Here is a 26,637-nt window from a genome sequence, read left to right as displayed (position 1 = left end):
CCCGTTTCGAAAAGGTCACTTCTTGGGACGTTTTTGGATCCGTTTTTCATAGACTCTATTGAAAAAAGCTCCAAAAACGTCAGTAAAAAACACTGCGAAAATCGCCAATGGTTTAAAAAACATCTGAAAATCAGAAGCTGTTTTCCCTTGAAAACCGCCCTCGTATTTTCAGACGTTTTTGAGTTTGCGTGTGAACATACCCTTAAGGTGTTTCACAGAAATTAAATTAGAGGTGAAATGTAACAATTTCACTTTTCAATCTCAATAAAAAAAAATTCTGTAACACAGAAGGTGATAACAGGGAAACGTAACTAAATATTCAATCCCCTGATTTCGCAGTTCTCAGAAATATCCCAAATCACGGACTTGCGTGAAATCTATGGCGGAAAAAAGTCTGTGCCTAATTTTTCTGACAGGAAAATGAGCAGTACAGTACTCCATGAAAGGCTTAAGAACAACAACTTATCAGCATACCGCAATACTCCGATTGTGTTAAGAGATAGCAAGGTCTACTGTTTCTCTCATTCCACTAACCCAGTCAATAGACCCCAAGAACTTATGTGGATTCAAATCACCAAATGCAGCAGTATCTAACTGGCTTAAAAAGTGGTAGGTATGTGTGTATATGTATACTTTTGTCCATATAGTGTATTTCATCATATAAGATACTAAAGAATGCTTTTCACACTTTTAATATACACAAAAGGGATGTTTATATATTTTTTCTGATAAGAAAAAAGTATCCACAAATAAGTCTAATCAGATGGTTGGTATCGTTACCAGAGGCACAAGGTCGGGATGTTTAGTGAGTGACCTTAGGTCTTGATGCTGTCACGTTTTCAGATGTCTGTCGTTTAAAGGGGTTGTCCACTACTGGACAACTGATGACCTATCCACTGGTTAGGTCATCAGTATATGATTGGTGCGGGTCCACCACCCAGACCCCACACTGTTAAGCCGCTCCGGCTGCCTCCGGGCACTGGACATCCATGCCGGAGGCAGATAGCTCCGGTCATGGCATAGTGGTAGAACTGCAGTTCAACAGCACAGCCGATATGCAATCTATGGAGCCAACTGCTTCTGCCTCCGTACATTGCATAATGTGCCATAACATCCAGTGCTCGCAGGCCACCGGAGCAGCTGATCGGTGTGGGGTTTGGGTATCGGACCCACACCGATGATATACTGATCACCTAGCCGGTGGATAGGTCATTACTTGTCCAGTAGTGGACAACACCTTCAAGCTGCCCATACACCTTAGATAGCTCATTTGGTCAGCTTCTATTCCTCCCGACCCACTCGCTGAGCGTGCATGTGTACTCAATGGAGAGAGGGGGAAAAGCTGCTGCCAGACGCTTTTGACGGGGACTTGTCTCCCATGAGAATGAAGCATTAATTTTTTGCCGACACATTAGATGGTCGGACGAAATTGGCAGGTACTGCCGACGTTCTTCTAATGTGTATGGGCACATTTATGTGTATTGTTGATCACAGATGCACATTAAAACATAAAGAATCTTATCCATAATCACTACTCTAAAGCTCATTCAGTCTTTGCCTATTAATGGTTAATTTTATACATCGGCAAATGTATTAATTGTTTTGTTAAATGTGTAAATGGATCAATAACAGCCCTGGGCCCAACCTACAGGTGTGTTACCAAATATAGCTTACACGCAGTAGACAATTATATAGTATAATCCCTGACAAAGAGGCTCACAATATAATGAGAGGAGTTTACCTAGAATGCATAGGTCGTATTAATAATTATCTAATTTTATTTAAGGACTGTGAGAAATTTGTGGGACGCTATAGAATTCTGATGGGAAAATAGTCTGGGATTTAAGCAGGTTCAGCAACCTTTTTAATGTCGTGATACATACATCTGATATTTCTCTTTTGGTTGATGGAAGCCTTTAATTTACGATTGTTACATAGATTTCCTTAGCTAGACAGTAACTAAAATACAAAGATTCTCACATGAAAATATAAATTGTCAAAATCTATGTATTTTAAATTTTGGAAGGGGGAACAGCATACAGATTGTCACGATCTGTGGGTATGTGGACTCGCTAGGCCGCACCGCTGTAGCGGGGAGGCACCTGGCCAAACAACAGAGCACCCCAGCAATACAAAGTTCAGTAGTAGGGGACCTGAATAGTGCAGACAGTGGCCAAGGCTTTGGCACGGATGGAGGTGGATGCAGCAGGTTACGCCAGACGTGGCGGATGACAGTAGGTGCCGCAGGTTGCGCCAGACGTGGAGCATCACACTGGACGTGGCAGATGACACTGGACGTGGCAGACGACACTGGACATGGCAAACGACAGCAGGTGCAGTAGGACACGACTCCAACACTAATGGGCTCAGGAAACAGAACACCGCACGTGACACAGGATACGGTAACAGGGCACGGGTAACAACTGGAATGGTATAACACTAAGAGACCATTTGCAAGACTGACATGGGATAAACTAATAACGCTCAGGCAAGGATCAGAAGGGCAGGGCCCTTCTTATAGTCCAGGAAAGCATGTTCAGTTGAGATTCTCCACATGTGTGCGCGCTGGCCCTTTAAGACCTTGGCACGAGCGTGCGCGCGCACCCTACAGGACACAGCAGACCGCAGCTTAAGTGAGCGCTGGCGTTACCAAAGAAGGAGATGCGATCCAGCGCTACCAGATCCATGGCTGCGACCGTCAGGGTGTAAACCCGACGGCCCGTGTCCATGGACGCTACACAGATTAATAAATCTTTTTTAATTCAGTTTTAAATTTTCTCTATTGACGTTATTGTGCAATTTTGCTCATGCAATGTGGTCCACTGCCATTCAGCTGCAACGTTTGAAGCTCTATACTCAACCAGAAAATACTGCTAAACAATAGCTGTCATGGCAATGGGGGTATGTGGACCCACTAGGCCGCTCTGCCGTAGCGGAGTAGCAGCTGGTCAAACAGAAGGTCTATGACAGACACTACGGCGGGAGTACCTGGGTAGCTGGCTTGAACCGGACTATCGGAAGCAGGCTAGTGCCGGACTATCGGGAGCTGGCTTTATCGGCCCATCGGAAGCTAGCTTGTGCTGGATAACCAGACTTGAACACTGAAGTCGTCTCTGACACTTGACTTGACACCGGACACAGATAGTGCAGTCGTCTCAGACACGACTAGGCTCAGACACTGGACACGAGATACGGGAATACAGGATACAGCTAGAGAACGGAACCTTTGCTGACAAACACTGGGTTAGACACAACATTGCTCATCCAAAGAGGCAGGGCGCCTTTTAAATTCCAGGGTGTGCTGGGATAGGTTGGGGTCAATATTCCTGGTGTATTCCTTTATGAACGGGGACGAGCGCGCGTACGCACCCTACTGGCAAAGAGTGGTGGAGAGAGCAGAGTGCAACGGCGCAGCCCATTCTCTGTATAAAAAATATTTCCTGTGCTAGATATTAAAGGAGCCAATATTATTTATACAGATACTGGGAGACTATGGCATCACTCCATGTAGGCAATGAAGATACTATTATATGGGGAAGCAGACCAAGAGCACCTACAGTAAATAAGATTAATTTGTGTCAATCCGTTAATCTGTTTTTTCCTTAAGTATTAGTTTATGATAACCATGAAAAACTTTTCTGGAAGTGCAAAATCAACATGTAATTTGACTTTTGAGTTGTCAAATGTATATTTTTCCTTACACCCCAGTCTGTCTTAAGATCTGTGAGAGGATATTTATAGCCATGAATTCTAGTCAACTGGAAATCTTCAGATAAACAATTTTTTTTGCAAAGACCTACTCAACAACTAATAAAAGGACATGTCTAGGCTTAAATAGACCCTTTCACCTGCCCATACATACCTGAGTGCAGCATGTAATAGGCAGGGCTTCACAAACACGGTCTCACTTGAAATAATTTTCCTATCTTCCTCCGTTATTTACATATCGGTGCCGTTATATTTGGTGTATTTGGTGTAATAAGCACCTGAACTGTCAATGGAGCGTTTCTATCTAATTAAATGTCAAGGGGGCGTGATCTCTTCGCTCTGACACTGTCCAATCAGCTACAGACAGTGTCAGGGCAGCTTGCGCTGTGTTCCCTGCCACATTAGCTTTCATCAGTGCAAGATATGAATGGGAGATCCAGTGTTACTTACATTCATTAGAAGGGTGATTACTTTGGTATTTTTATTTTTTCATGTCTCCTTGCCTGAAATTTTCCTCAATATTCAGATTTAAAATTTGTCATTACTCATAAAATATAAAATTTTTCTGTAAATGATTATCAATAATGTCTAACACGAACATGTAATCTCCATTTCTCTGATTAATTAAAGGTTGCACCCTGATGTTTTATGAAACCTATGAGGGAAATTCCACGGAGCAGAGTACTTCACCCAGATATGCTCTGTTTGCTGAAGACAGCATTGTGCAATCAGTTCCTGAGCACCCGAAGAAAGAAAATGTCTTCTGTCTCAGCAATTCCTTTGGAGATGTTTACCTGTTTCAGGTTGGCCACATCTAAACATTTCACATGGTTTATTGGGTAACAGATAGCTCGGGAGTTTTCTCTTCTTACTAATATTTTGGCACTGAGCTGGGAAGCGGAATTGTGCCCATACCCATCTCAGCTGGCCACACTGAATACACTTAATAAATCTAGAAAAACCCTATTATATTATTGCCATTTATTAAATATGGGAGGTATTTCTCCTTCAAATTCATAGCTACCTGACATGGGTTTTCTCCATCCTCTGGATAAGCACAATAAGAACTTGATAAACTTTTATATTTCAATTGTACTAAATATGTAATTGTGTATATTTCTGAGCCCCCCACCCCACACTATATACTGTCCTTTTTCAGTTTGTGAAATGTCAAAAGTAACAATTGAAGCATATAATAGGGTGTATTCTCGACTTGCAGCAATTTTCATACATCCAGGAAAACTTCAGCAAAAATGTGTACAACAAGAATGAAATACACGCTTAGACGTAGAATATTAACCTGCTATTCATGTTTATTTGATTTTTACATATTTTCATGAACTTTTTCATTGACTTGAGCACCATCCATTTGTTTTTCCTTCATCCTGTAGGCCACCAGCCAAACCGATCTAGAGAATTGGGTTACAGCAATTCACTCTGCATGTGCCTCACTTTTTGCCAAGAAGCACGGGAAAGAAGATACCATCAGATTGCTAAAAAGTCAAACCAGAAGTCTCATGCAAAAAGTTGACATGGACAGCAAAATGAAGAAGATGGCAGAGCTACAACTCTCTATTGTTAGTGATACAAAAAATAGAAAAGCCATAGAAAACCAGGTATGTTTAATATGTGGCAGTCCATGGCTTATTTATGTTCTGGATTCCTTCATTCCATCTCAGCTGGCCACACTGAATACACCTAATAATAAATCTGGAAAAACCCTATTGTATTATTGCCATTTATTAAATCTGGGAGGTATTTCTCCTTCAAATTCATTCCCTGGTAGATTTTAAAAGGGTTTTTTATTTACTTATATTTTTTAGCAAAGTCACGTGTTCCTTTTATTTCTTACTTTAACATTAAAACGTGGCATATAGAATCGTGAACATATTTATAAGGTCTTCTGCTCAAAACTATGCACACTTCACAGCTGCTGAGGAGTAAATGTGGATGCCTGCTGAGATAACAATCCTCAGAAATACATCTAATTCACCCTCTTTCTACCTGTGGATATAATGTTTTTGTTATTTTGTTCTTTCTTTTATGTAAAACGTGGTAGAGGGCAGCCGACACAAAATAGAACATGATCTGCCATAGTTTCAAACCTTGTGTGGTTGTAAAGGCTATTGTTACTTCAATTGAAAAGTTTTTGCATTAAATATGACTCACTACAGCCCTTTACTGCCCCTTTACAGTCTTTCTACAGGGATTTTAAATGACCCTCCCTCATGTTTCTGTAGGACATAATTTAGCTGATAAGGTTATTCTCCTGATTTCATAAGAGAGACATCTACAGGACATGTCTGTGAATATCCACAGGTTTATTTCATTTGTGTGTATGGATAAAGAGAATACATGAGGCAGCTGTTGGCATGAGCAGATGTAGTTCTAGCACCGTTACTGCTTTTCCCTCTAATTCGATCGCTCTGTGTCCATATGTCTAACAGAATACATTGGCTGTAGCAACTACTCCGTTTGGCTGGACTGCAGTACGGGGCTGTAAGTACATATGAAACAATTGGTGTGCCTTTAATTTATCATCATTAATGTCATGATCGTTTGGAACGGTTTCCGACTTGCCAACAAACAGCTTCAGGCCTGCTTGGTAGTTGTGCACTTTTAGAAGTGATTAATGAAAGAATTAGTATTTTATGTAAAGGGAGACGTCCAGTTATCTAATGAAGCGTTCTCTCTTCTATTTCATCTATTTTATGGTATGCGCCAACATTAAGCTTTAAAATCTCAATAGTAATGTAGACTGGGTAAGTTATAGCAACAATCCATTTTTATATATAAACTCATATATTACTTCTATTTCAACTTTGCTTGCAGCCACATTCAACAAATCAGCCATACTGCTTACCTAGTTAATTGTTTCCATATGTAGCCGTAACCTAAACCAGATTTTTATAAACATGGAAACAGGAATATTAACCATATTTTAAAAACATTGTTAAATGTACCTTTTAGCTATGTTGGATTTATAACAAACAAATAGCTGGATCAGCTGTATATGGACCAGGAGCTTTAACCCTTTCATGACCATATCCAGGTCAAATTTTCCATTTTTGATATGCACTTCTTTTAAACGATAATATCTTTGTAACCGCTTTGAATATCACAACTCATTTTACTTTTTTTTTAATTTTACAAGACTTATGAGGCTTTCATTTTCTAGTGTCGTTTAATTAATTCCATATTTTTCATTTTTATTATGAGCAGACAAATTACAAAAAATTTACAAAAACCCCACTTTTTTTGTAGGCTATAAGGCTATATTCACACGACGTGGAAAAAAGGGCTGTAACAACTGATCAACTGTCAGTTTTTCATGGCTGTTTTGCATTAGTTGTCTTAAAATTTTCATCCATTTCCCAGCCGTCTGACCGTTTTTAACCACCATTTGCCATCTGTTTTTCACGACCGTTAAAAAAAATGGATGAATTTTATTCATTAGGGTTTTTTTGTCCCAGCCACCTCAAAACACCACAGTGCCCATGTAGATAGTGCCGCAATAACCCTGTAGATAATCCCACATTGCTCACCGTAGATAGTGCCACAGTGCCCACATAGTGCCACAGTTCCCATTGTAGATAGTGCTCACACAGTGCCACTCAGTGCCCATGTAGATAGCGCCATAGTGTCCCCTGTAGGTAGTGTCCATATAGTGCCACAGTGCCCATGCAGATAGCACCACACCCCTGTAGATAGAATCACCCCCCTACAGATAGCCCCAACCCCCATGCATATAGCGCCAACCTCTCTGTAGATAGCACCATCCCCTCTATAGATAGCACAACCCTCTGTAGTTAGTGCCACCCCCGGCAGATAATGCCACCCCACTTTAGATAGCACCACACCCCCTGTAGATAGCACCAGAACCCCCATCCCTGTAGATAGCGCCACCTAAGCTCCCTCTAGGAGCGGAATCCCCAGACAGAGCCCGCTACTTCGAGCTTAGAGGCAGCTTAGGTGGCGCTATCTACAGGGGGGGGGTGGTGCTATCTACAGGGGGGGTCTATCTGCAGGCGGGTGGCGCTATCTGCAGGGGGGTGTTGCTATCTACAAGGGGGGAGATGCTATATGCAGGTGGTGGCACTATATACAGGGGGGATGGTGCTATCTACTGGGGGGGTGATGGAGAGATGTCGGGGGCTCCCTCTAGCCAGGGATTTCGCTTCTAGAGGGAGCTTAGTTGGCGCTATCTACAGGTGCGTTTCCGCTATCTACAGGGGGTTTGTGTGTGTCGCTATCTACAGGGGGTGTATTCCGGGGCTCTCAAAGCCCCGGCAGACATGAGAGTGCAGTGCTGCAGCACTGCACTCATTAAACCCTGTTCCAGACTGCCAACGTTTATATACGTGGCAACTGCACGGGGCATTAGCAGTTGCAACGTTTATAGCCGTATGGCAGTCGTGAAGGGGTTAATGTTGTGACATTGGAAATAATCCACATTTAAAGGAAAAAAGAGTCATATTAACTTTCTGGACCTACACTTGGTTATGAACATGTGAAAATTGGTCAAGAGGATCAACTAAAGGGTTAGAAACAAATAATGTAAAGGATTTGTCCATCTTTAAGCACCATTTTATAATTTGTATATATAGATATGATCTTGTATAAAAAGTTGATATATTGCATTTCTTGATCCTGGGTTATAGTAGTATAAAAAAATCGACAAACTTATCTTCAGACACATACAGCTTAGCAGAGATCCTATAATATAGTGTGACCGTAAAGGTGACACTTCCCATTATGCAAAACATGAAAAAAGCACAGATATTAAGCCAGTAAAGAGTGCTAGGAGTCTTCAGGGTGGAAGCCGGCAAAATTGTGAATACAGCTCTAGACTATATTTACAGCCTGTAACTCGATTTACAGCTCGATTGTGTCATAAAATGCTTCGAAATCTGGCGCATCTTAGCACAGTTCGGCACATTTCTTGGTAATCCATATTTTTGCGCCCCACTAGACATTTGTTAAAAGTGTTCCAAATAGTGGTGTGGCTTAACTGAAAAGGGGGCATGGCTTACGATGAGCCATCATGCGCCAAACAATCTGGCACAATATTTTGTTACAAACTAAGCAAAATCAAACTTGGTATAAGGAGGAAAGTGTCTAGCCGGCCAAGTATGATGCACCAAATTTAGCATACAGCATTTACCACTGCGATGAATTTGGTGCGTCTTCAGACTGCCTTGTTTAAGTTTTCACTGACTACCTGATCTAATCTTAGACATTACTACATCTGCCAAATTGTCCTTGCATGTCTACAATATCAATACCGTTTTCTTGAAGGCATTGTAAAAGTACATTTTTGTCATGCCTGCTCCTGTTGAGTATTCTATTTTAATGGACCCTAAAAAGTTCTCCTTTTATTTTCACCCCAGGTTGTTCATTTCCACAGATTTCCTTGACTTTAACGAAATGTACCATCAAAGTCATTTGTTCCTTATGACTTATCAGGAGTGCAGACAAGAATTACGGAATAGTATTTAGCTACAGATAATTTTACAATCATTTTCTGCTTGATTTGCGTAGCTAATAACTGGATGATCTGATTTCGAGTGCCACTTATAAGGTAGTGACTGTGAATGTTATGGTCAGTTATACACTTGATGTGTTTTTCAAGAACTGATTCAAAATTAGCTATTTCCTCCACCAATTTGAGGAAGTTGTCATTGTTCGCTTCATAAAGCTTTTGAAATCTCCCATGAAATAGAATGTTTTGAACTGCCATTATTTTGATCAGAAAATCAACTTTTTTTTAAAGAATTATTGCCAATGCAAGGTTTCAGACGCAATAAGTTCTTTGTTTGCATCCTCGATTGATAGATTTAACCCTTGTCTAGTTTCCAGGTTTTCCAATTGTGGAAAGCTCCCTCGCAGTGATTCATCTATTTATGACTAGCCAATTTTCTACATAGATTTTTCCAGTCACTTGTCCCAGTAGAGCGAAGCACAGATGCAACCCATTGAGGTGAAAACAGTTTGCAGCAAAAGCAATATACCGAATTGTTTGTTGCTGAGTACATCCGCCATTACCTTTCTGATATTTCCCGGTTAGACAGTTCTCTGCAACAATGTCTCCAGTCAAATCTTCTATTGTATCTGTCTCTTGGAAATCTAAAAGGCATTGTTTGCTGTGGACCATGAAAAACAAGGAATTCTCTCACCTTCTTGATTTATATTTTGCCACAACCCAGGATCTTGTAGAAGTGAATTCGGAGTTTGATTCAGATGGTGCCTGGGCCTCTGTCACATCATCATATCTTCTATATTCTTCAACTTCCACCTCCATTTCTGATGTTGCTGCTGTCGCTGTCCTTTCTGTAACTTCCACCTCCATTTTTGATGTTGCTGCAGTAACTGTCCATTCTGTAACTTCCACCTTCATTTGCCACTAGCTGCTCATGTGATGTATTCTTCAGTTACTGTCTGACTGCTAGAAGGAATACCTGTACTTGCTACAACATCAGGGCTAATAACTTCGCCCTTTGGCGAATTCTTGTATTTCTAAAAAAAAGAACTTTAGAATCACTCCTTTGTGTTTGATAGAGCACTCTTCCTGGCGACCTTTCTCTTTTTGTATGTTGCTCCAGAAAGTCATTTCCGTCCATGAAACATTGTTGAATTTTCTGGTGTGCAATCTTTCTGGGAAAAAAAAAGAAAAAGAAGCATAACAAAGTCCTAATATTTTATATGCAGCATAAGAAGCTGAGTAAACAAGTTGTAGACTAAAATGGGTTTAATAGTTATCGTCTCATAGTCACATGGCAGGCATCCGTGTATGTAGCATATATTATTATTACTTTCTGTAAGGCCTCATGCACACGACCGTATTTTTTCCCACCCGTAAATACGGGTCCGGTGTCACACGTATTCCACCCGTTTTGCACCAGTATTTACGAACCCGTGCCCGTAAATATGGGTCCGGTGTCACCCGTATTCACGGGCACGTTTTTGGCGGCAAAATAGCACTGCACTAATCGGCAGCCCCTTCTCTCTATCAGTGCAGGATAGAGAGAAGGGACAGCCCTTTCTGTAATAAAAGTTAAAGAAATTCATACTTACCCGGCCGTTGTCTTGGTGACGCGTCCCTCTCTTCACATCCAGCCCGACATCCCTGGATGACGCGGCAGTCCATGTGACCGCTGCAGCCTGTGATTGACCTGTGATTGGCTGCAGCGGTCACATGGCCTGAAACGTCATCCAGGACGTCAGGCCGGATGTCGAGAGGGAAGCGTCACCAAGGCAACGGGCGGGAGACCGGACTGGAGGAAGCAGGAAGTTCTCGGTAAGTATGAACGTCTTTTATTTTTATTTTTTACAGGTTTATTCTGATCGGTAGTCACTGTCCAGGGTGCTGAAAGAGTTACTGCCGATCAGTTAACTCTTTCAGCTCCCTGGACAGTGACTATTTACTGACGTCGCTTAGCAACGCTGCCGTAATGACGGGTGCACACATGTAGCCACCCGTCATTACGAGAGCTCCATAGACTTCTATGGACTGTCCGTGCCGTTTTTACGGCCTGAAATAGGACATGTTCTATCTTTTTCAACGGCACGGGCACCTTCCCCTGAGAAAATGGGAAGGCACCCGTCGCCAATAGAAGTCTATGAGCCCGTTATTACGGGTCGTAATTACGACCCGTAATAACGGGAGTTTTTACGGTCGTGTGCATGAGGCCTAAGTGTCTGTGCTTTTGGGGAGACAAAGTAAATATGATTTGGGAGGTGGGACCTAAAGAAAATTAGTCTGGGTTCACATTGTACGTTTTTATTAAATTTTTAGTGCTTTTTTTTGCTGAATTCTAATTGAGAGACATGGGCAGTTATCTGCCAAAACAAAAAAAAAAAAAGCATGCTAAAAACGCATGTGATCCCAGCCTTATAGTGCAAAATGGAGCTTTGGTGGGTTTCCACAACCAAAGCTGTCCTGGTATTAGAAAATGTTATGTGAACAAGTTTGGCTTTTCCGCTGGGAAAAATCTTGGCGCAAACGCGTAATGTAGCCTTAGGTCCCCATTCACCCAACGGAGGCCAAAAGAGTGTCATTTTGACCTCCGTAAGGTTTTGAGATATATATATATTTACACAAACCAAGTAAACCGTATGAAAGGCTAAAAGGGGAAAGGGTACAGGATTTAGGAACATGAAATAGATGATATTCTAAAGATAAGAAGAGTATTTTGAGTGAACCTTAAGTTTCTTATGTTGATTTTTTTTTAAATAAAATGTAGCACAGCCTGTTGTATGTAATACTGTTATACTGAATCACTGTATTTAAGCCTATTATGTATGATACTGTCCGCTTAGCTGTGCATCTATTCCTGTCATGTGTGATACTGTCTGCCGGGCCCTATATCTAATACTATCATTTGTGATACTGTTTTCTTAGCTGGTGTATCTAGTCCTGTCATATATGATACTGTTCACTGAGCTGCTGTATCTGAGTCTATCGTGTATGATCATGTCTTCTAAGGCACTGTATCTAAGGCTATCATGTGTCATACTGTTCAATGAGCTGCTGTATCTAAATCTATCATGAGTGAATCTGTGGTTCGCTTTTTTTGTCATGATTTGCAAAAAATTGTTGGGAATCACACATCCCCTTTAAAGGGATATTTCCCAACTCAGATATTTATGGCATATCCACAGAATATGCAATAAATGTCTGACAGATGTGTGTCCCAACTATGAGAATCACACCTATCTTGAGATCGGGGGTCCCGTGATGCTATTGATGCTTGGTAAGATGGACACTGGCCGCTGCATCCAGGCAGGGAATCAGTGTAGAGGTGACGCGGGTTCCAGAAACTACTCAGCTCACTGTGCTACGCTGTGTCCGTAACTCCCATTGAAATGAATGGGGATAATGGAAACAGCGTAGCACAGCTTATAATGGGTCCGACAGGTTTTTGTTATGGAAAAGAACTAACGCAAGTGTAAACAAAGCTCTGTTCACATGTTAAATAGTTACATAGTACGGTTGAAAAAAGACACATGTTCATCAAGTTCAACCAAGGGATGGGAAAACGGAAGGGAAACATTTCTACACATAGGAGCTTATATTTTTTTGTTCTAGGAAATTATCTAAGCCTTTTATAAAGCCATCTACTGCCACTTCTGTGACCAGCTCCTGCGGTAGACTATTTCATAGAGTCACAGTTCTCACGGTAAAGAAGGCTTGTCGCCTCTTCAGGTTGAACCTTTTTTTTCTCCAGACGGAGGGAGTACCTCCTTGTTTTTTAAGGGGGTTTTACATAGAACAGGATCTCACCATATTTTTTGTATGTGCCATTAATATATTTATATAAGTTAATCATGTCCCCCCTTAGTCGTCTTTTTTCAAGGCTAAATAGATTTAATTATTTTAATCTTTCCTCATAACTTAGATTCTCCATGCCCCTTATTAGCTTTGTTGCTCTTCTTTGTATTTTTTTTCAACTCCAGGGCATCCTTTCTATGAACTGGAGCCCAGAACTGAACTGCATATTCTAGATGAAGCCTCACTAATGCTTTGTAAAGTGGTAATATTATATCCCTGTCCCGCGAGTCCATGCCTCTTTTAATACACGGCAATATCTTGCTGGCCTTTGAAGCAGCTGATTGACATTGCATGCTGTTATTTAGTTTATGGTTTACAAGTACACCCAGATCCTTCTCAACAAGTGACTCCCCCAGTATAGCTCCCCCTAGGACATATGATGCATGCAGATTGTTGGTACCCAGATACATTTATCTACATTAACCCCTTCCCTCTTTAGCCATTTTTGACCTTCCTGACCGAGCCTCATTTTTCAAATCTGACGTGTCACTTTATGTGGTATTAACTCCGGAATGCTTTCACCTATCCAAGCAATTCTGAGATTGTTTTCTTGTGACACATTGGACTTTAAGTTACTGGCAAAATTTGCTCGATATGTTCAGTATTTAATTGTGAAAAACACCAAAATTTAGCGAAAAATTGCAAAAATTAGCATTTTTCTCAATTTAAATGTATCTGCTTGTAAGACAGGCAGTTATACCACACAAAATTGTTGCTAATATACATCCCCCATATGTCTATTTCAGATTGGCATTGTTTTTTGAACATCCTTTTATTTTTCTATGACATCACAAGGCTTAGAACTTTAGCAGCAATTTCTCACATTTTCAAGAAAATTTCAAAAGGCCATTTTTACAGGGGCCAGTTCAGTTGTGAAGTGGCTTTGAGGGCCTTATATATTAGAAACCCCCAAAAAGTCACACCATTTTAAAAACTGCACCCCTCAAAGTATTCAAAACAGCATTTAGAAAATGTCTTAACCCTTTACACATTTCACAGGAATTAAAGCAAAGTAGAGGTGAAATTTACAAATTTCATATTTTTTTGCAGAAATAAATTTTTAATACAATTTTTTTTATAACACAGAAGGTTTTACCAGAGAAATGCAACTCAATATTTGTTGCCCAGTTTCTGCAGTTTTAGGAAATATCCCACATGTGGCCGTAGCGTGCTATTGGACTGAAGCATCGGCATCCGAACCAAAGGAACACCTAGTGCATTTTGGGGCCTTATTTTTGTTAGAATAAATTTTAGGCACCATGTCAGGTTTGAAGGGCTCTTGCGGTGCCAAAACACTCAAAATCCCCCAAAAGTGACCCCATCTGGGAAACTACACACCTCAAGGAAATTATCTAGGGGTACAGTGAGCATTTTGACCGCACAGGTTTTTTACAGAAATTTTTGGAAGTAGGCCGTGAAAATTAAAATCAACATTTTTTCAAAGAAAAAGTAGGTTTAGCGATTTTTTTTCTCATTTCCACAAGGACTAAAGGAGAAAAAGCACCATAAAATTTGTAAAGCAATTTCTCCCGAGTAAAACAATACCCCACATGTGGTAATAAACGGCTGTTTGGAGACACGGCAGGGCTTAGAAGGGAAAGAGCGCTATTTGGCTTTTGGAGCTCAAATTTAGCAGGAATGGTTTGCGGAGGCCATGTCACATTTACAAAGCCCCTCAGGGGACAAAACAGTGGAAACCCCCCACAAGTGACTACATTTCGGAAACTACACCCATTGAGGAAATTATCTAGGGGTATAGTGAGTGTTTTGACCCCACAGGTTTTTTGCATAAATTATTGGAAGTAGGCCCTGAAAATGACAATCTAAATTTTTTCAAAGAAAATGTAGGTTTAGCTAATTTTTTCTCATTTCCACAAAGACTGAAGGAGAAAAGCACCGCAAAATTTGTAAAGCAATTTCTCCCGAGTAAAACAATACCCCACATGTGGTAATAAACGGCTGTTTGGAGACACGGCGTGGCTGAGAAGGGAAAGAGCGCTATTTGGCTTTTGGAGCTCAAGTTTAGCAGGAATGGTTTGCGGAGGACATGTCACATTTACAAAGCCCCTGAGGAGACAAAACAGTGGAAACCCCCCACAAGTGACCCCATTTTGGAAACTACACCCATTGAGGAAATTATCTAGGGGTATAGTGAGCGTTTTGACCCAACAGGTTTTTTGCATAAATTATTGGAAGTAGGCCCTGAAAATGACAATCTAAATTTTTTCAAAGAAAATGTAGGTTTAGCTAATTTTTTCTCATTTCCACAAGGACTGAAGGAGAAAAAGCACCACAAAATTTGTAAATCAATTTCTCCCGAGTAAAACAATACCCCACATGTGGTAATAAACGGCTGTTTGGACACACGGCAGGGCTTCGAAGGGAAAGAGCGCTATTTGGCTTTTGGAGATCACATTGAGCAGGAATGGTTTGCGGCGGCCATGTCACATTTGCAAAGCCCCTGAGGGGAAAAAACAATGAAAACGCCCAAAAAGTGACACCATTTAGGAAACTACACCTCTTGAGGAATTCATCTAGGGGCGAAGTGAGCATTTTGACTCCACAGATGTTTCATAGAATTTATTAGAATTGGGCAATGAAAATAAAAACAATCCTTTTTCTTCAATAAGACGTAGCTTTAGCGCAAATTTTTTCATTTTCGCAACAAATAAATGAAAAAAAAGAACCCAACATTTGTAAAGCAATTTCTCCCGAGTACGGCAATACCCCATATGTGGTCATAAACTGCTGTTTGGGCACAAGGCAGGGCTCAGAAGGGAAGGACCGCCATTTGGAGTGCAGATGTTGCTGGATTGGTTTCTGTGGGCCCGAAACAGTGGAAACCCCCCAGAAGTGACCCAATTTTGAAAACTACACCCCTCAATGCATTTACCTAGTGGTGTAGTAAGCATTTTAACCCTGCAGGTGTTTTGTAGAAATTAGTGTGAACTCGATGTTACAGAGTGAAAATGGGATTTTTTCCACAGATATGTGGACAATATGTGGTGCCCGGCTTGTGCCACCATAACAAGACAGCTCTCTAATTATTATGCTGCTTTTCCCGGTTTTAGAAACACCCTACATGGGGCACTAATCTTTTGCCTGGACATTCGACCAGGCTCAGGAGTGAAAGCGTACCATGTAAAATTGAGGCCTAATTTGGCGATTTACAAAGTATTGGTCCACAACTGCAGAGGCTCAGTTGTGAAATAATAAAAAGAAACCCCTGAGAAGTGACCCCATTTAGAAACTACACCACTCAAGGCATTTGTTAAGGGGTGTAGTGAGCATTTCACCCCACAGGTCTTTTCCATAAATGAATGCACTGCAGATGGTGCAAATTAAAAATTAATATTTTTCCCTAGATATGCCATTTCAGTGGCAAATATGTCGTGCCCAGCTTATGCCACTGGAGACACACACCCCAAAAATTGCTAAAAGGGTTCTCCCGGGTATGGCGGTGCCATATATGTGGAAGGAAACTGCTGTTTGGGGATGCTGTAGGGTTCAGAGGGGAGGTAGCGCCATTTGGCTTTTGGAGAGCGGATTTTGCTTGGTAGTAGATTTGTTTGAGTATTGCTGGTGTTTCCGTTTATAATGTGGCGATACATGTAAGCCGGGCGGAGTATATAAGGGGTGGTATAATAATGTGGTAAAAATTGACCCCATTATTTATTGACCCCAATAAAAAATTGACCCCAATAAAATGATCCATAGGTGTGTGTTACGCTGTGCTCAATCCTTTCTGCACAGGCCGGTGTCGCACTGATATATGGCGTCCTTTCTTAACCCGCATTTGGTCCACACTCCGCGCCTTTGCAGTTTGGGGAATTTTGCTGGGAAGTGTTGTCCTGGTATAATACGGGCACCGTCGCTTCCAGCGGATATGTTTGGGCCCTCCCCTTCCTGGTTCCCTAATTTTAGGTCCTTGATAAATTGCCTCTTCAAACAGAAGAAATGTTCCCCTCGGGCACAACTGCATATTTTTTTATTTCCTGACTTATTGGAGCCTTAACTAATTTTATTTTTTCATAGACGTAGTGGTATGAGGGCTGTTTTTTTGCGGGACGAGCTGTAGTTATTATTGGTACCATTTTGGGGTACATGCGACTTTATGATTACCTTTTATCCTATTTTTTGGGAGGCCAGGTAAACAAAAAAAACGCAATTCTGGCATAGTTTTATTTAGGTTTTTTTTATACAGCGTTCACCATGCGTTATAAACTACATGTTAACTTTATTCTGCGGGTCCGTACGATTCCGACGATACCTATTTTATAGGACTTTTTTATGTTTTACAACTTTTTGCACAATAAAACTACTTTTGTAAAAATAATGTATTTTTTCTGTCGCCAAGTTGTGAGAACCATAACTTTTTTATTTTTTTTGTCGAAGGAGTTGTATGAAGGCTTGTTATTTGCAAGACAAACTATAGTTTTTATAGGTACCATTTTTGGAATACGTGCGACTTTTTGATCACTTTTTATTCCAATATTTATAGAGCAAAGTGACCAAAAAACAGAAACTCTGGTATAGTGTTTTACGTTTTTTTTTTACGCTGTTCACCGCGTGCAATAAATAATATAATATTTTGATACCTCAGGTCGTTACGGTCGCGGCGATACCAAATACGTATGGTTTATTATTTTTTTTCAATAATAAAGGACTTGATAAGTGTAAAAGGGGGATTGTGTTTTATTTTATTACTTGAAACTTTTATTGTTTTCAAACTTTTATTTTTTTCACTTTTTTTTTTACACTTTTTTATACTTTTTTTTACACTTTTTCTCAAGTCCCACTAGGGGACTTGAAGGTCCAGCTGTCAGATTTATTTTTTTCTTATACATTGCACTACCTACGTAGTGCAATGTATTAGATGTGTCAGTTATTCACTGACCGCAAGCCGATTAGGCTTCGCCTCCCGGCGGAGCTTAATCGGCTTCCGTAATGGCAGAGCAGGAGACCATTGTGTCTCCTGTTGCCATAGCAGCAGTCGCCAGTCCCGATTGCCTGTCAGGGCTGGCGATCTGCTAGTAACCGCTACGATTCAGCAATCGCTTTCGATTGCTGCATCGAAGCGGTTAATGGCAGGGATCGGAGCTAGCTCCGGTTCCTGCCGTTACAGGTGGATGTCAGCTGTAACATACAGCTGACTTCCACCGCTGATGACGCCGGATCAGCTCCTGAGCCGGCGCCATCTTGCCGGCAGCTACGGAAGCCGATCAGGCTCCGCCGCCGGGCGGATCTTGACCGGTTTCCGTGCTAGGCAGACCGGGAGGCCAGTATTAGGCCTCCGGTTGCCATTACAGCCACCGGAACCCCGGCAATTTCATTGCTGGGGTTCCAATGAGCTGCAAACACCTAAAATGCAGCGATCGCATTTGAGCGCTGCACTTAAGGGGTTAATGGCGGGGATCTAAGCTAATTTCGGTCCCCGCCGTTACAGCCGGATCTCAGCTGTAAGATACAGCTGAGATCTGGTGATGATGGCAAACATTTGGCGTATGGGTACGGCAAGATGCGGGAAGTCCATGCTTTCCATGGCGTACCCATACGGCAAATGTCGGGAAGGGGTTAAGCTTCATTTGCCAAATGGACGCTTAAACACTTCGTGTGTTCCAATCAGCTTGCAATTTACAAGCATCTTCCATAGACTGAACAATACTACATAGCTTGGTGTCATCTGAAAAAATAGAAATAGTTGAATAAATTAATAGTGGTCCCTATTAATAAATTAATAAATAAGTTGAATAATAGTGGTCCCAGCGTGTGACCCTGGGGTACACCACTTATAACCGGGGACCATTCAGAGTAGGAATCATTGACCACAACTCTCTGGAAACGGTCCTTGAGCCATCTCTCAATCCAATTGCAAACTATACCTTCTAAAACTATAGTCGTTAATTTACCCATTAGACGTCTATAAGGGACAGTATCAAATTCCTTTGCAAAGTCCAAAAACACTATATCCACAGCGGCCCCTCTGTCTAGGCTTCTGCTCACCTCTTCATAAAAACAAATCAGGTTGGTTTGACAACTTCTGTCCATAGTAAAACCGTGCTTGCTGTCACTTGTAATACTATTTTTTGTCACATTACCCTGTATATAGTCCCTCAATAGCCCCTCAAACATTTTCCCCACGATGGATATTAAGCTTATTGGTCTATAATTACCTGGGGAAGACCTAGAGCCTTTTTTGAAAATAGGCACCACATTTGCCCTGCGCCAGTACCTTGGCACTATACCAGTCACTAGAGAATCTCTAAATATTATGAAGAGGGGGACAGAAATAATTAAGCTCTTTAAGAACTTTAGGGTGGAACCCATCTGGTCCCGGGGACTTGTGTACATTAATTTTATTTAACTTAGCTTGGACCATATATAAATTCAGCCAATTCAGTATATCAACTAATATATTAACGGCACTGGCAGCGGCTACATCATCTGCTCTTTCTTCTGTTGTATATACACCGTGTTCCAAATTATTATGCACATTGGATTTAAGTGTCATAAACATTTATTTATTAGTTTTTCAATTAAACTCATGGATGGTATTGTGTCTTAGGGCTCTTTGGATCATTTTAATCAATCTCAGACACCTGTGATAATTAGTTTGCCAGGTGTGCCCAATCAAAGGAAAACTAGTTAAGAAGGACGTTCCACATTATTAAGCAGGCCACAGGTTTCAAGCAATATGGGAAAGAAAAAGGATCTCTCTGCTTCCGAAAAGCGTGAAATAGTGCAATACCTTGGACAAGGTATGAAAACATTGGATGTTTCAAGAAAACGTCAGCGTGATCATTGTACTGTGAAAAGATTTGTGGCTGATTCAGAGTACAGATGGGTTCGTTCAGATAAAGGCATAATGAGGAAGGTTTCTGGCAGACAAATTAATAGGATTAGGAGAGCAGCTGCTAAAATGCCATTGCAAAGCAGCAAACAGGTATTTGAAGCCACTGGTGCCTCTGGAGTCCCGCGAACCTCAAGGTGTAGGATCCTCCAGAGGTTTGCAAGTGTGCATAAAGCTATTATTTGGCCACCCCTAAACTATTCTCACAAGCAGAAACGGTTTCTGTCGGCTCAGAAATACATGAAGACTAATTTTCAAACCGTGTTGGATACTGATGAGTGCCGTGCAACCCTGGATGGTCCAGATAGATGGAGTAGTGGATGGTTGGTGAATGGCCACCATGTCCCAACAAGGCTGCGACGTCAGCAAGGAGGTGGCGGAGTCATGTTTTGGGCTGGAATCATGGGGAGAGAGCTGGTAGGCCCCTTTAGGGTCCCTGACGGTGTGAAAATGACCTCTGCAAAGTATGTAGAGTTTATGACTGACCACTTTCTTCCGTGGTACAAAAAGAACCGTGCCTTCCGTAGCAAAATTATCTTTATGTATGACAATGCACCATCTCATGCTGCAAAGAATACCTCTGTGTCATTGGCTGCTATGGGCATAAAAGGAGAGAAACTCATGGTGTGGCCCCCATGTTCCCCTGACCTCAACCCTATTGAGAACCTTTGGAGCATCCTCAAGCAATATTTCTATGAGGGTGGGAGGCAGTTCACATCAAAACAGAAGCTCTGGGACGTTATTCTGACATCCTGCAAAGATATTCAAGCAGAAACTGTCCAAATACTCACAAATTCAATGGATGCAAGAATTGTAAAGGTGATATCAAAGAAGGGATCCTATGTTAACATGTAACTTGGCCTGCTAAGTTTTTTTTGATTGAAAGAGCTTTTGATTTCTGTAAATATGACCTCCTGATGCTGCAAATGCAACAAATTACCATTTTAGTTCTCTTTACAACCTTTGAAATGTTTTGATCTCTGTTGTGCATAATAATTTGAAACAGTGCATTTTGAGTTTTTTACTTCTAAAAAAAAATCTGTTATCATTAGGAGATTTGTTCAATAAAATTCGCATTATACTCCAACGGTTGATGGCTTGAAGATTTTACTGACTGTCAGTTGCATCGACTATTTAGGAAAATCAACGAAAAATAACATTTGCATAATAAGTTGGAACGCGGTGTAGGTTAGTTGTTTATCACATAGTTTCCCAACAGCGTGACATATACCTCTAAAGAACCCATTTAGTAACTCTGCATTCTCTTGATCCCCTATGACCAACTCCCCATTACCACTATTTAGGAGTCCTACATGTTCAGATCTTAGCTTTTTTGCATTTACGTACTTGAATAATTTTTGGGGGATTTGTTTTACTATCCTTGGCCACCTGCCTTTCATTTTGTATTTTTGCTGATTTTATTACCTTTTTACAGATTTTATTAAGCTTTTTATAATTTACAAAGGCTACAGCTGTACCCTCAGATTTGTATTTTTCAAATGCCCTTTTTTTTGTCATATATTGCCCTTTTTACAGAAGGTGTAAGCCATGTGGGGTTTAATTTTAGTAATTTATACTGGTTACATATAGAAATAAATTTTGCACTATAATAACTCAAAGTAGATTTGAAAATCTCCCATTTATCATTTGTACCATTATTTGACATTAGTTCTTCCCAGTCTATATCCTGAATTGCAGCCCTCATCCTGGGGAAATTGGCCTTCTTAAAATTAAGTGTTTTTGCCCTCCCAGCCTGCGTTTGTTTTTTACACTATAGGTAAAATATAACTATATTGTGATCACTGTTTCCGAGGTTTTCACGAACATTGACATTCCCAACAAGCTCTGCATTGTTAGAAATAACCAGATCCAACCGAGCTTCACCTTTAGTTGGGTCTTCCACAGACTGGGCCATAAAATTGTGTATTAGTTCTTTTCCATAATTAATTGCTTTTTGAAGGTCAGATTAGTGTACCATGCTCATTATCATATTACCTCTGTTAAAAAAAAAGAAACCGGACAGACCCAATAATACAGATCTATGATGCATATCCTGTAAAAACAGAAGCAATGATGCCAGTGCGAAAGGAGCCTTAGACTTAGTTCACATTAGCATCATGGCTCATATTCTTAAAAGAAACCCATCATGTTGCCACTGTGCATAGGGAGTAATCTGGCAATTAACGGCGGGAGAACGGCAGATAATGAATAGGTGCCACTCTGGTTGTTATGTTGGCTGCATACTGCAAAGGATTAAAATGTAAGTTTACCAAATTTCCTTAACATTGGCACATAAGTGACTGACATGTATGTATTATTTTTTTTTTTTTAACGACAAGAATAACAATACAGACGATGTTATTCTTGCTATCAAAACTCTATGGCATACACCAGTGCAACAGATTGAACACAGTGTTTTAGTAGTTCCAGTTACACATTTTATATGAGCTAAAGTGAGGCACATACTAAATTTACATAAATTAGTTCTGCTTGTAATGTGAAGATTGAGGCATTCAATATTTTATGAATTTTAAATAAACTCCTCAATGGAGGAAAAGTACATGATGTACAGAAAAAAGGAATAGTATACCTGAATTTTTTATTTTATTTTAAGGGTATGTTCACATGGCTTATTTTCGGAAGTATTTTCGGTCCGTAAACAGCCGAAAAATCTGAAGCAAAACGCCTCCAAACATCTGCCCATTGATTTCAATGGGAAAATGTCATTCTGTTCCAACGGGGCATTTTTTTTACGCGCCCGTTTTTTTCAAACGCAGAGTTGCTAAAAAAAAAGTCTCAAAATCAGGAGCTGTTTTCACTTGAAAACAGCTCCGTATTCTCAGACGTTTTTGGTTAAGCGTGTGAACATACCATAAGGTTTGTCCAGGCAGTCTTTCCCACCGTATCGGACATTGTACGTATAGAGACTATGGTGCACGACAAGTCTCGACAGTGGCGGAGGCAAACGTCTGACCCATGCATGATACTCGCTGGGCCTTGGACAGTTGCTTTTGCGTGCATTATCATCTCTCTACACACAATGTCAGATCTGGTGGAACTGCAAAATGCACTGCCTGGACAACCCTTTTTAACCTATAACTAATTGATGTAAATTTATTCTGTCCTCATTTTAAATAGCTATGTCTGGGCAGGGGGTCACAAAAAAAAACCCCTATAGACTACTACTTGTTTTAATTATATTCTATGTCCCATTTTTTGTATACTTGTCAACAAGAGAGACCTGGTGTCTGCGTTTGAGCTGGGCCTAAAACAATGTGGAGACTTGTTCTGCTGTTCTGAAGACGTTGACGACTAGGTCCACAGCTGCCACCGTTCAGTACAAACTGGTGGTGCCTGCCTGTGAGTTGGGCATGGGACAGAACCACACTGACAGTGGGGTCCTGTGGACCTTTCTTGTTGTGCTGTGGTGACGATGAAGACAATTAGGTTCACATTCAGCCACCACCATTCTGACAAATGTGGATCATACAATGACTTCACCACGTACAGTAATCTCATGAAATAGAGGAGAAGACAGGGGAGGAGCAGAGGGGGTGTCACGCAGCTTTGTCAGCCTGTCAGTCAGGCATTGCTTCACTTGTTGCTTGACCGACTCCCTGTTGGTATTATGTGCTGTACTGCCTCCCCTCCTCATCGCCCATCACAATAGAACAAACCTAGGATTTGCCACGCTAGGCAGTTCTGAGAAGCGGTAGGTCCTGGGCCGATTCTTTACTATATATGTTAAGTTCAGGCCCCCCACCCCCTTTCCACAAGGTGGCGACACCTGAGGCAAGTGTCTCAATTCACCTTATGGCAGATGGGTGCCCCTGACTGTACAAGAAAATTATCTGTTTGTTGGTATAACTTGGTTATGTATAAAGACAATGTTTCAAGTTGTAAAAGCAAGTCAATATCTGAACTGCGGAAACAATTGGCCTTGTCGAACTCATGATTAGAACTCAGTAGAGATTTTGATGGGACCATCTTGACACACTATAAACCATGTCCATGCATGCATAATGGCTGCAATTGCACCATTTACGCATTATTAAAGATGATTTCTTAGGCTATATTATTTTTTAGTTGTAGTGTAATATTTGGAATTCTTATTTTTTTTTTTTTACTCACCCACTCACTAAAGTGTTTATATTTGGATTTTCTTGACCCATAGTGAAATAATTATCATAATAATAATGTAGATTTTTCCCAGGCATACTACAAAAGGACCAGCAACATTTCTTCCCCTACACACCCTCCACAATAGATACTGTAGGCTCATGACCTGCCTAGGTAGAGTCGTGTGTTAACCTTAGACCTTACTATCCCCCCCACCCCCACTTAGTAAAGACACGTGACACCGTGGTTGGATGTGAAATGGCCACAGCAGCCGTTTATTAATTTCACAGTTTTATAAAAACAATTTAAATCCGAAACATTCGGATAACTAGTTAGGAATCCACCAGAGAATTCCTCCTAATAATTCACATGACCCAACATGGGTCAGAATCATAAATAACAATTAAACGTTAACATTAACCCGAGCAGAGGAAGTCCTTGAAGCCCCCTCAGATGTTCCTTATTAAGAACACACCGAATTAGCCATCTGCAAACCACCAATTACCTCCAGCCGTAAACCAGCTCGGAAGCACCGTTCACCTCTGCAGATGGCTCCAACCACTAGAAGTCCACTTCAAGGGGATAACACCCGATGAAGCCCTCAAGTGATATACCGACCACTAGAAGTCCACTTCAAAGGGATAACACCCGATGAAGCCTTCAAGTGATATACCTTCTACCAGAAGACCACTTCAAAGGGATAACACCCGATGAAGTCTTCAACCATGTACCTTTTTTGGGGGACGCATACCCCCGATGCGACCCCCCCACCATTTTGTACTGACTGGCCTCAAGGACTCCCCCCGCCACAGCGAAACAGGCCTTGACCCCCTTAAGCCTGTGAGTTCCTCCACACCACCACCGCCCTTTCTATGCCTTCTGCTATCGCCAAGCTCCAAAGATCAATGCCAACCTCGGTCAGATGAACCCCGTCACTTCTCCAGAAATTCCCCACTCCTGACTCCAAATCCCTATGCCTTACGCAAATGCCCCCGTTCTTTGCCACAAAACGGGACACCGCCCGGTTAACCTTTATGCGAGCCTTATTGACTCTCTCCACCGATCTAGCTAACCGCCAATGCTTTCTTGGGACTATGTCCGACCACACTACCACCAACTTGGGATAAGATACCCACAAACACAACATATCATGTTTGATATCCCGCACCAACTCACGAAAAGGGCGGACTCCTAAGTCATTCCCACCCACGTGCAACACTAAAACCTCCGGAACCCTATCAAGCCGCGCATATGTCTGGAATTCCGCCAACACCCTGTTCCACGACATACCTCTAAAACCCAGCCAATGCACAACCGCATCCTGTCGCGGAATGCGCAACTGGCGACCATCCGGGCGGACGTCCGCCCTCAAAGCCCCCCAGTGCACGTACGAATGACCCATCAACCACACCAGACAAGGAGGCGAATCTGAAACGGAAAAAACAATTAGGCACCACCAATATAACATTTGTAAAGCGTAAACAACCCCAATCATAACATATGGGGGCGGACATAGGACTTAAACCTTTTAGACTCCCAACGACCAATACGCCTCACCCCTTCATCATCCAACCCCCAGCGCCCCGCTTCCGTTGCTGCGCCAATCCTGAAGGAATGAGATGAATATGAGCCTGCCGCAACACCAACCGCCGTCAAACATTTTTTAAACACAGCTCCAAACTGAAACCTGGACAAAAACGACCCGTCCACATGACGTAACAAAGGCAAATCTGGAGACCCCCCGTTTTGCGTAAAACCCCGCATGCACTCTACAGGGCACATGACCGACCCCGGGAGAGCGAACAAAACTATCAGTTTTCCCTTCCCTACTTGGTCAGTTTTTGATCGACGCAACCATACCTCTAGCCGATCTGCAAATAGGCTCACCTCCCCAGATCTCAGCCCCCCTGCCCGTTTTGTACTTGGTGACACCAACTCACCTATTCTAAATGCTCCAAAAAACGCTAACGAAAAAGCCAATCGAAACAAATCCATTTCATCTGAAGAACGACATACCGATGCTAATGAACCGCCCAACGAGTTAAGCAAAGCAAACGACACCGGCCTTCTACTATCCGCCTCCACCCTACCTCGACGCAACCCCTTCAAAGCCTGCGATACCAGAAATTCCTTCGATACATCCCGAAAGCCCCGCAGCTTAAACCCAAACGCCACCGCAGATATGAACCGGTTCACCTTCGCTACTGAAAACCCCGACTCCCAGGCGTCCCCTAACCAGTACAAAAGTGCCACCAACCTGTCTCTATCCGTATTGACGTCACCCAACTCTCTTAACCACTCCTCCCACTGCCTCCAACAAGCAGCATACGCACTCCACGTCGCGCGCGCCAAAGACCTTTTTAACAGCTGCTCTACGGGACCGATACCAGATCCCACAGATGCTCCGGACACGCCAACCCGAGACGTTCCGCTCCCGGTGCCAATTGCCGAAACCGGTCCCACTGCGAGCGAGAAAGAGCATCAGCGATACAATTCTGAACACCCGGGACATGCACCGCCACCACCCACGCGTTCAATGACAAACACACCAACACTAAATGTCGCAACAATTGAACTACCGGAGGAGAGGACGCCGTGATGTTATTAATGGCCAGCACCACCCCCATGT

The 26,637-nt window shown here is 41.8% G+C and overlaps 1 protein-coding gene across 3 annotated transcripts in view; it reads left to right on the top strand.

The window, feature by feature from the left end:
* The window catches only part of TIAM2 (TIAM Rac1 associated GEF 2), a 393,945-nt gene that overhangs the window by 190,339 nt on the left and 176,969 nt on the right, over positions 1-26,637 (top strand). For all 3 annotated transcript variants that reach the window (XM_075862681.1, XM_075862682.1, XM_075862683.1), the window contains 2 exons: positions 4,339-4,511; positions 5,100-5,324. In XM_075862681.1, the coding sequence (XP_075718796.1) occupies positions 4,339-4,511; positions 5,100-5,324 (398 nt within the window). The remainder of the gene's footprint in view (positions 1-4,338; positions 4,512-5,099; positions 5,325-26,637) is intronic.

This window comes from Rhinoderma darwinii, chromosome 4 (assembly GCF_050947455.1).
Source record: "Rhinoderma darwinii isolate aRhiDar2 chromosome 4, aRhiDar2.hap1, whole genome shotgun sequence".
NCBI lineage: Eukaryota > Metazoa > Chordata > Amphibia > Anura > Rhinodermatidae > Rhinoderma > Rhinoderma darwinii.
This window is presented reverse-complemented; position numbering and strand designations above follow the sequence as displayed.